The following is a 12,037-nucleotide window of genomic DNA, read 5'->3' as shown; positions in this document are numbered from 1 at the left end:
GCCACTTAGCGAGTAGATTGTTTATCTATCCAATTCAATTATCATGTAATCAAAAGCTGCATTTAACACGCCAAGTCTCTTTTACCAATCATTTTTAATATGTCCTACAGAATGTGCTGTCTATCCTGTCCTTTTTTGAGATTACTGTTTTGCTGTACTTTTCTACAGGCATCATCTTACTTATTAGGAGTCAGTTCATTCATGTTGTTGTTGTTGTGGTCTTCAGTCCTGAGACTGGTTTGATGCAGCTCTCCATGCTACTCTATCCTGTGCGAGCTTCTTCATCTCCCAGTACCTCCTGCAACCTACATCCTTCTGAATCTGCTTAGTGTATTCATCTCTTGGTCTCCCTCTACGATTTTTACCCTCCACGCTGCCTTCCAATGCTAAATTTGTGATGCCTTGATGCCTCAAAACATGTCCTACCAACCGATCTCTTCCTCTAGTCTAGTTGTAGAGCTGCATGTCCTCGGGAAAAATTATGGCTGTAGTTTCCCCTTGCTTTCAGCCATTCGCAGTACCAGCACAGCAAGGCCGTTTTGGTTAATGTTACAAAGCCAGATCAGTCAATCATCCAGACTGTTGCCCCTGCAACTACTGAAAAGGCTGCTGCCCCTCTTCAGGAACCACATGTTTGTCTGGCCTCTCAACGGATACCCCTCCATTGTGGTTGCACCTACGGTACGGCCATCTGTATCGCTGAGGCACGCAAGCCTCCCCACCAACGGTAAGGTCCATGGTTCATGAGGGGAGTTCCTTCATAGTCAACAGTTAAGGAATGGGTGGCTGAATTCATATGTGGCATATGTCTGTAAGATGACTCATGAACAATTTCCTAGAATTACAATCAAATATGAAAATGCTGAGAAAGAACACAGTGTGATATTGCAAGATCAGTAATTAAAAAGATGTGCAAAACAGTTGATGCCGTGGCTGTACCAGAAAGTGAGTGGCATATCTGTTGAAGCCTCACTACAACCTAATGTGAAAAACAATTTGGGACAATCTGACACACAACTGATTCTATGCACCAATCTGTTCCCGTGGATGAGAGATGACCGAAATGAAACAGCAGTTGCACAAAAATAGCCAAGGTGACTTCATCGGAGAGAAAGAGTGGTCATTGTTTTCTAGGATGCAAAAGGGATTTGTATTTTAGATTAGCTTGCAAGACTGAAACAATACCTCACAAATACTATGCAAGTATTCTGACTCAACTGGATGAAAAAATATGGAGCCAAGACCCAGGGGGAAAAAAAAAAGTTTATCGTCAGTGAAATGCATATGGTCACAAAGGCACTTTCACAATAGGAAAACTGGGAGTTTCAAGTGTGAAGTCTTCAAATATCTATTCCATTCTCCAATTTTTTCACATTCTGACTTTAGCTTCTTCTTCTTTTCTTTTTGTATGAATGATTCACTTAAGACTATATGCGTCACAGCTCAAAATCATTTTGTGAGTCAACAACTGGATATGTTTTCACTGCTCTGTCTCTTGTAACTCCGTTGGACATGGAGGTAGCAAATGAGGATATAGGATGTCCATGACATACTGCTGTGCTGTCAGAGTGACCTGAAGTCATATCCGATGCTGCCCCACACGCCCTCTCCCTATGTCGTTGTCATACTGACTGACAACTGCAATCGCGGGTCTTGCAGAATGTGACTCACTGCTGATCACATGACAGGTGCAGGTGTGAAAGGGTTACAATGTGCTCGGTGTACATTACAGCGATTCTCCCATGGGCTCGTCAGACACGGTCAACTGGAAGCTTGCTGACAAGCACGCCGCCCTTACGTTCCCAAGCAGTCCAACATGGGGCCACTACCACATCTGAATGTCTCACAAATCTGCATATTGCATAATTCAATCAGCCTGGCAAATGGAGACACACAATTAGGCCCCTTCAAATTTTGTTACGTGCTGATAATGCTGACTCACAGAAGTACAGGGCATCTGTGTCCTTCACAGGGATCACTCAACATCTTACACTCTTCACATCTCTTATAGCTCCTACCATTCATGGTAACAATCCGAGACACAAACAAAGCTAATGCAATCTGGTGGCCTTTGTATCCATTTCAGAGAGTTGCGACTCTCATAATTTACCACTGGTATGCACACTCGTGAAACTACGTTGCTTCAGGGAGCTTCCCTTTTTTTTCTTCAAGCAGTTTAGTTCTTTGAATCCATTTTTCTTGTAGCTCAGAATAATTATTTTATTGTGTAGCAAACTTACAGACTAGCATTCTGCTCTGAGCTGTCGGAGTTGGCGGTCATGTGTGTGTGAGGTGTGCTTGCTTGTGCGAATGAATGGTGTGTATTTCTATTTCTTTTTCTGATGAAGGTTGTGGCCAAAAGCTTATGTGTAAGTGTCTTAACTGTGCCTGTCTGCATTTTAACGTGCCATCTTTATGGTAATTAGCACTCTATCTTTTCCTACACTGCTGATATTCCAACCTGGAGTTTCCATTGTTTGAACTTATGGTCTACTGTTTTATTTTGCAGTGCACTTCTACAAGTGTAATACACAAATGTTGCCTTAGGAAAGAGTCACAATAACATCCATGTCTACCGTTTGCTATTTTTTACGAAATAGCATGTCACACTCGAAATTTAACTTAGCCAATGAAATAAGTTTGAAGATTTATTGTGTGTAAAAGACACTATGGCCCACTGTGTGGGAAATGTGGGAAGTTCTGTGCAGAGACGGAGTTATCCACAGACGTGGTAAGTCTGGGGAGCTATACGGGTGTTAAAACATCGCCACCTGCTGGGATGAGGGGCCACTTACTCTGTGGTGACACTGTGCCAGCAACGAGCTCCACCAATTGATTAGCACCACACATGACAATGACCAACCAGCTGCTTCTCTGTGCAGAGATATAAAATTTATCGATTTTGGACGTCGGGTGACAATCTGTCACATGGAGAACAATGTTTACTCTGGCAATTTTAACACTAATCTAGTGTTCTGCAACATATTAATGTGAAATGTTGTCTATGATGTTGAAGCGTGTAAGTTAAACTGATATCTGAGAATTTGTTGTTTTTGTGGCACTATCTGGAAAATGACCTCTCTTGCAGCTCCAAGCATAAATGTCAAGTGAAGAAGAATAATTAGCACAGCACACTGGAACCGAGTAGGGATCCGGTTTACTGCTCGGCCACTAAATTAGCATATTGTGAGTACACCAGAATAGACGCTGTACACACTTGCATATACTACATACACAAGTACAAGCATCGATCAAGCTACTGTGAAACTGCACTCTGTGTGACTCATCACTACATCAGAATACTGTAAATGTAGTGATTCCAATTTCTTAAGGTCTCTTCCTGTTTGTTTTCATCAGTTGGATCTTATTTTTCAAGTATGTGGGAATCCAATGAGCTGCCTGTTTGGACACATTCTTTCTGTATGTCCCACAAGTTGGATTCTTTGGAGACACATTGTAACAAGAGTTTTTAGGAATTTGCCTGTAGATTTCACGCTGGGTTCTGTGTGATGTGTTCCATCTTTTATTCTTGGGCCTAAGATTTTTACTACAATTTTACATTCTTCTAATTCAGTTTGCTGTTTTCATGTCTTGTGTTGGACAAAGAGTCTCTCTCATGCATAAAGAAATTCTAATTTGATCACTGTTGTACAATGTTAGATTTTAAAGTTCCAGGAAAAATACTTTTAGTTAACTGAGAGACAGTTTGTATTTTCTGAAGTCTGGATTCTATGGCCTTCTTTTCATTATGATGTTCAGTGGTCTTTTTCACCTAATTATTTAAACTCTTTAACACCAAATACTACGTTGTTGCCTATATAAGTTCAACTAGTGCCATTTTGGTATCAGCCAAGAATTTTTTCTCCAGGTGAAATTAGTAGTCCAATTTTCCTAGCTTGCTCCCTTAATATTTCAAATTGCTTTAGGACATCAGTAATGTTTTTGTCAATTAGTATTATGTCATCGGTATAGGTTACACAATATAATTCTATCTTTAAGTTTACGTTCTAGTCAGTGTAATAGTGCACCTGCTCTTCTCCATTACCTTACAATTTTCTTAGGGGCATAGTTGAATAGCAATGTGATATGCCATCCCATTTTCATATTCTTATGTCTGTCTTAAATTACACTGCTTGAAAAAAAGTGAGACACTCAGAAGGTGGGGAGAAAACAAATTGAAACATAGCGAATTTAGAGGATATGTGATGTTATTTCAGTGATAACAAAACAGAGTCAAATTTACACAGAACTTATCAGTTTGAGCCCACTTATCAATACAGCAATGCACCCTGTCTGGCCTGGACAGTGCGGGAGGATGTCGTAAAGCTGCTGCATACCCTCCTGAGAAAGGTGATCCACAACTGTTGTAACTGGACATTGCAATCATGGATACAGGCAGTGGGACGGAGTTGACGTCCATGTTGGTCCCATAATGTTCTATCGGGGACAGATATGGGGATTTTGCTGGCCACCGGAGTATATCAACATCACACAGACAATTTAAAGAGACACATACTACATGTGGACAAGCACTGGCCTGTTGAAAAATAGCACCACAATACTATTACACACTGCTGTACCATCAGAGTTCCCTCGGCCATTACAAGCCGTGACTTGAAGTCATACCCAATGGCTCCCCACACCATGGGACTCCTTTGTGACCCCCCCCCCCCCCAAAAATGTGGAAGAATGGGACCTCTCCCAATCTCCCCGGGTCACTGTCAAACTTCTCCACGATAGTCATTTGGAGCAGTGCAGGACTGGGACTCATTAGTGAACATAATGTGACACCATTCATTAGCAGTCCATACTTCTCGATCATGGCACCACTTCGCATGCAGTCATTTGCTTGAGTGTTAATGGCAGCCTATGCGCAGGATGGCAATGCCATAGTCTGGCTGCTCCTAGCTGTATGACACAGCATGTTGCAAGGAGTCTATTACAGTGAACTCCTGTTTATCCGAAATGATCAGGACGGTGGCCGGTTCCGATAACGAAAATTTCAGATAAATCAAAGTCCCCCTGTTTTCACATGTGAACACTCCAAATTGTGTCAATATTGCGAAATACGATCGTAAAACGTGCGTAGGGTATGTAAAATGTTTCTGATACAGTTGCAAACAACCCTGTACTTTTTTACTGAAAAAATTGTGTTGACATGTTGAAAAGGCACCAAACTATGATTGAAAACTCAAAGTTTTTAAATGCTGTATAACTAAGCTCGTTTATTTTGCATTCTTACAGAAAAAAATCTCCCTTATTTGGCAGCAGGAAAAAACAGGAGTTTTAATTTTATTACCTGCTCTTTTGAATAAAAAATAAACTACTGAACAAAATTGTGAAACAAATCTAGAGATTACTCAAGGGAACGAAAAGTCTGTCTAGAGGAACTTTCAAGAAAATTAAAAAAAAAAAAAACCTTTTAAGTTATGGACATAGAAGTTCTAGGATGCTTCATTAGAGTTTATTTTTTGGTAACGAAGTCACGAATGTCTTTTTTTTTGTTTTTGTTTTTTTGCTTGAGAAACTATTGCTGCAACAATACATCTCCACCATTGAAATCAAACTATTTCAGGATAAATCGTCTCCTCCTGTTGGCTGATGTACTCCAGGGCAGTTTGGATCACTTCGTAACAGAATGTGTGAGGAATATTTTTCTCTGATTCATCATCAGAAACATAGTGTTCTAACGCTTTATGATCGGTCACAATTTGGACGATTTCATCCTCAGTCACATGAAAAAATGCCATTTTCCATCCACTCTTCAATGTCTTCGAAGTGTGTGTCTTTACAACCAGATTCTCCAGTAAATTCACCAAAATTATGTCAGCTTGAGTTTCGGTATTGCCTCCTCCTTCCCACCACTTAGGTTGCCTTACGATCTAAGAGTTTTTTCCAAGACCTAACAAGAGGAACTGGAGGAATTAGATTCCAAGCTTCAGCAATCAATGAATAACACTTAAAACATCAATTTTTTTAAGAGCTTCCACAAAATCATCTGCAGCATCAATCACACCTATTCAGTATTCCAGCATCTTGCGTCTGTAATGTTTTTCTATCGCCTCAAGAATACCTTGGTCCATCGGTTGACATAGAGATGTGACATTTTGTGGGAGAAATACAACTTTGATATCCCCATCTTGCAGATCACCTGGGTGATAAGGAGCACTGTCCACAAGAAGTAGCGCTTTTCAAGGAAGTCCATTTCCTTCCATGTAATTTACTACAGCTGGAACAAACTCTGCCTGGAACCACTCTCTGAAGATGGCACTGTTCATACATGCCTTAAGACTGATTCGTGTACCTCAGTGGCAAAGCTGGTTGGTTGGTGTCTAAATGCTCTTGGTGTTTTGGATTTGCTAATTAAAGTAAGACACAGTTTATGATTGCCAGTGGCATTACTGCAAGTGAGGACAGTAAATCTTTCTTTGATTTTTTTGTATCCGGAAGCCATTTCTTCTTCTTTAGAGGCAAGGGTTTTTGTTGGCAGCATTTTGTAATTCAACTCAGTCTCATCACATTTGTAAAGTTGATTGCCAGTATAACCTCCTTTGTCAATGATTGTGTGCAGTTTCTTCTTAAAATCAGCGTAGCAGCTTCATCCCCAGATAATGATTTGGCACTGATGGCAATTTCATGAATGCCATGCCGCTTCTTGAAACAATCCTGCCGGCCATTACTTCCGAGGAATTCTTGCTTCTTTCCTTCAATCAGCTCATCAGCTCATTTTGACAAAGTAGAGGACGTGAAACTGACACATCTTTGGCTCTTATTTATTCGTGCCACAAAAATAATGCCTCTTCTAACTGAGGATGTGCACCTTTTCTCATTGTTTTTCAAGATTTCACTGCGCTGCCCAATGCTTGGATGGAACAAAATTTTTCAATTCCTGATCAATTTGTCTTCCGATCAGTAATTGTACTCCTACTCTGCAGCAACTTTTGTGGGTGGCTCACCAGCATCAATTCTCTGCAAAGTGTGAAGCTCTTTTTCCAACAAGATCACATTCGTTTTATGTTTTGTGCCCGTAGTCACGTTCAGTGTTCTTTTTACAGACACTCGACTGAGTCCTTTATGGTTTTTGGCCCCTTTTATCTCTGGACACTTTAAGGCACATAGTGGGAGCACAAAACCTCAAATCAGAAACACACAGATGCAAAACTTGACAACACTCGAGATGCACTAGACAAACTTTTGATTTTTGAAACCAGGCTGTGGCAGCCATCAAATGAAAGCATTCGATACATCTATGCCATTTCCTCTGTTCTACCCAAGCCCACGTGGCAACACAACAGGGTGTTGTACGTTCACTGTTAAACACTCAGCTTTGATGTACCGACAACAAGTGGAAAGTGTTAGGCGGCGCACTCTAATTGTCGGTTTCGACAGGGCTACGTTGCGCTGCATAGAACAATACTGTATGTACTGTACTTCCAAGGAGTTCCAATAGATGGCTGTGGCATACGAATAAGAAACACACTAGAGCTTCAACCAACACATGCACGAATTGATGATACTTGGACTTTTGACACGCACCAGTGCACTGATTAGCAGTAGATTGCCAAAAAACACTAGCAAATGCTTGGCTCCAGGTGCATGCAAATTGAAACTTGTCAAGCGTCAATCTAGCTAGCCAAAAGTGTAGCTGCACGAGAGTTTATTGTACTTGTTCTCAGATGGCAGTCACAGACATGAACAGATTACAATGTACTCAGTACACTACACAGTGATGCTCCCTTGTAGCGGTCTGATGTAGTCAACTGGAAGATTGATGATGAGTATGCCCTTACTTTCCAACATCAGGCCACTGTCAGATCCAAATACTCCAAAAATACAGATGTTGCAAGGTTTAACCAGGCGACCAAATGGACATCCACAATGAGGTTTCTTTCAAACTCTCATCAGATAATGCTGTCTCACACCAATATGCAGCACCTTCATATCCTCCAGAGTGATGATTCAACATCTGACGCTATTCACATCCCTTATATACCACACGATGCTTGCTAAACAGCAATAAAAACAAAGAACACTAATGAATAATGAAGGAAAAGACAGACTGTTACTTACCATAAAGAAGATACCTTAGGCTGCAGATGGGCAGAATTAAAAGACACTTACACAAAGCTTTCAGCCACAGCCTTCATCAGTAAGTAGTAATCTGTCTTTTCCAACATTGTTGATATTCCTACTGGAGTTTCCATTGTTTCAAGGACACTGATGCTTTTCTGTGAGTGTTTCCTTTATGATGTTTTCTGCATTTTAGCTATTTTTTAAAAAAGAAAAAAAAGAAAGAAAGAAAAAAAAAAAGATTTGTTGCTGGAAAACTTCTGAAGTCCAATAAAGGAGTTACAACAGCCATATATGATTATCTGGTGGACCTTGCAGAACCAAATTCTAGGGCTGAAATGTACTGTTGACCAATGGGCATTAATCAGAATGAATACTAAATAAAAAATTAAATCCAATTTTACACAAAAAACTCAGGTTCTATCACTGTTGTTTTTCGTTCTATTTTGCTCTTATGTTTGCTATGACCTGTTAAGCAGAAATTTTCTTTCTATCTATAGAGTTACATTTGCTGTAATGTATCTTACCTGCATGTTGTTTCTTCTTTCTTCTCACTGCTGCCCCAATCATGGCAAGCAAGTCATCCTCACTGCATTTGCTTTGTATTGCATCTCTGAAACAACAGTTAAAACACCCGTTAAACAGTACCAGGCCAACACCACATAGTGAAATGTTGGTACACTAAAAAGGAAGAAAAACTTTGCAGAAATCTTCAACAGTAATCTTGTAGTCTGCAGTAGGCAACAGCAGGATAACAAACCCACTGGACAAAAATGGGAAAGTCATGATAGAAGTTACTTTTATTTTTATAAATAAACAGGTATCTTACACAAATGCTCAAGAGTATACATAGGATCTCGGGCTGAAGAGGTGGAGCAGAAACTGACATTAGTTTTGTTGAAGAGGGAGTAGTGGAACACAGCACAATTTCTTGCAAAATGAAGCCAAATTTATTGATAAACTGTTAATTAATTGCCAAGCTCACTAATGTGACCATTTTACAACAGGTACTTACTGCTTGGAGTATATGTGACTTTTCAGGCTTGCCTGATAGATCTGTTGCAAAAACACTTTGGGTTCCCCACCAGATAACATTATGCAAGTCCCTCCCTCAATATTTCAGTGACACAACGTTTTGGCATCTTCAGGTGATGGTGATTTCCACCATCACTGCTGCAAGATGGAACTGGCAATTTCCACATGACAGCTTTGAAATTTATCATGTGGATGACTATGACCATCATATTTAGAATTCAGAGGATTTCATAGAATACCTGAAGATGCTTAAACTAGAACTTTCAGATCTTTTAGTTAGCTCAAATGTTATATCATTACTTACAAAAGTGCCCTGCAGCCCTCATTAGAGGTTATTAGCAGCAAGTTTGAGAAAGAAATTGTGGTGCTGTTTAAAAATGTGCATACCTCATCCTATTTCTTATGTAACACCAACTACTTTAATCAAGTGGACAGTGTTCCCATGGGAGATCCTCTATTTCCCTTAGTAAATATCCAACATTCCTCCTTCTGGCAGAATGCTGAAGAGACATTTGTGGTGTGGCCCACATAATACAGACACTACCTATGTTCCTGCAGCATTTGCACTCGGTCCATCTAAATATTCAGTTCACTGTGGAAGTACAAAAAGATAGCAGCTTACCATTCCTGGATGTCACGGTTAGAAGAAAAGCTGACAGAACACTGCGGCTTAGTCTCTACTGCAAACTGATACACGCAGAGTTATATTTGCGGTCCAAAAGTTGCCATCACCCTCCACAATGTGGTAGTGTCTTACACTCCCTGGCACATAGAGCACACGTGATCTCAGATACCGACAGTCTGCCTGGTGAACTGTAACACCTAAGAACAGTGTTCCAGCAGAATGTTTATTCTTGTAAACAGATTTGCAATGTGTTCTGAGCAAAGCAAGTTCAGTGTAGGGATGTAAATGAAGTTACTTAGACAAGCACTGCAAATGGCTTTCCTACCATATTTCAGCGGCATGTTTTCAAAAATAGAAAGAATCACTAAGAGAAACAGAATCAAGTGCGTTTTTTGTCTACCAGCAAAACTAAGGAATTGTTTGTGTTCAGTTAAAGACAATCTTGACCTTAGAAAACACAGATCATATATAAGATCTGATGCCATTATGGGAAATCTTATATAGGGCAGACACCTCACATTGTGCAAGAACACTGTGTTCAACAGCGCTGACAAAAATGCCACCCAGTAAATTAGTGGTAGCAGAGCACTGCCTGAATACAGGGCACCACATGTTTCCCAAGAGGACTTAAATTTTATTCTCAGGATCATCACTCTAGGATTGTGTTTTTAAGAATGAGGCATGTATCCATACGGTGGGCAATCTTACCAACAGGAATATGGAATTTTGACTAAGCACTGCCCAGAATCCAGCACTGACTGCCATGAAATTAAAACAGTAGAAACCAGATCCTCCGATGTATGACCTGATGCAGCACCTTGCAGAGAGTTAATTCAGCGTTTAACCACACGAGTGTCCAGAAGTGCAGTCATTGCCCACAACACATAAGCAGAAGGCTACTATGAATGGCATTTCCATCCAACTGGGAGTGCCTTCGTACTCCTGCTTCTAGCCTGACAAATTTCAATTCTGCTGTGCAGATATCACCAGTCACATCTTGCAGCAGTGATGACAGGACCCACCACTACCTGAAGATGACGAACAGTTGTGTTGGTGAAATATTGTGAGGCTTGCACAAAGTTATTCAGTGGAAAATCTGAGAAGATTCGTATACATTATTTTTCTGTGACGCAGGTAATGTGCAGCCAAATGTGATAATTTTCTGCATTTGCCTTTTTGTACATTTCAAAATACCCCAAAAATTGGCGAGAAACACTGAATATATGACATAACCAGATGACATACCCCACAGCATGTGCAGCAGTCGGGGTTGAGTGTAAAGGAATGATTGAGCAGTGCAATACTTTCATTTGAGCAAACAGAGCAAATTTCGAAAACATTTTGTAAATATGATCTGTTGTAAATGTAGATGTTACAAAATTATTGTCCCTGCTGTAATCAAGCAAAAGCAGTTCTGATTTTGTGTTTTTTGCTTCTGTCCTCTTTTTGTTTACAGACATTAGTTAGTAAAGAAAACATAGGTCATTTAATGGCAATGATGCTATTCTGAAGTTTATACTCATCTACTTTTTATGCAATACGGTAGGTTTTGATTTGTACTGTACTTTGCAAGAAATCAAGGAAACTGCAAGATCGGTAAATAAAATAATAAACTTCAATATAAATACATAATTGTTAAACACAATGAAAAAATACTGCCTGCCATATGCAAGACTCAAATCCTGAACGCCATCACTAAAGTCGCACATGTGTGTCCGTAGCCACAATGATATGAATACTTGACTTGGGTTGGGATGATCAAGTGTGACAGACCGAGAGGCTCTACCACTGCAAGCATGACAAGGTACATCATCTGGTGACATTTATCATTCACTTTTGACACATTTCCCAACATTTGTATCGTATCCAACATTTGTGATCCCATGTGTCTTGTATTAAATTACTTGTCTCAGGGTCATCTACAGTGCTTTGGAGGTTTTTAAATGTTAATACGCATCACCCTGTCTGTCTGTGTGTGTGTGTTTGTGTGTGTGTGTGTGTGTGTGTGTGTGTGTGTGTGTTTATATATATGAAACAAATACTAACAAAGAGATAGAGGGCCTGGCCAGTACTTACCTCAGCTCAGTACAGCCGATACATACACAAAACAGAACAGAAAATTGACGTATCCTAGCTTTCGGAACTTCGTTCCTTCATCAGGGAGGAGAGAGGGGAAAAAAGGGGAAGAAGGGAAAGTGGATTCAGGTTTTGCATCGGGGTCGGTTACAGGGGTAGGAACCGCTGGGAAGAGAAGGTGGTCTGGGAATATTGTAGGGTTTGACAAGGATGATACGGAGGTTAGGGGGT

At 40.3% G+C, this 12,037-nt stretch overlaps 1 protein-coding gene across 1 annotated transcript in view; it reads right to left on the bottom strand.

Moving 5' to 3' along the window:
* LOC124554899 (molybdenum cofactor biosynthesis protein 1-like) overlaps positions 1-12,037 on the bottom strand; it is a 69,077-nt gene that overhangs the window by 16,942 nt on the left and 40,098 nt on the right. The window contains exon 6 of the mRNA XM_047128588.1: positions 8,598-8,683. Coding sequence (XP_046984544.1) covers positions 8,598-8,683 — 86 coding nt within the window. The remainder of the gene's footprint in view (positions 1-8,597; positions 8,684-12,037) is intronic.

The sequence above is a fragment of the Schistocerca americana genome, chromosome X, assembly GCF_021461395.2.
Source record: "Schistocerca americana isolate TAMUIC-IGC-003095 chromosome X, iqSchAmer2.1, whole genome shotgun sequence".
Classification (NCBI taxonomy): Eukaryota; Metazoa; Arthropoda; class Insecta; order Orthoptera; family Acrididae; genus Schistocerca; species Schistocerca americana.
The sequence above is the reverse complement of the archived record's forward strand: the minus strand, read 5'-3'. Positions and strand labels throughout refer to the sequence as shown.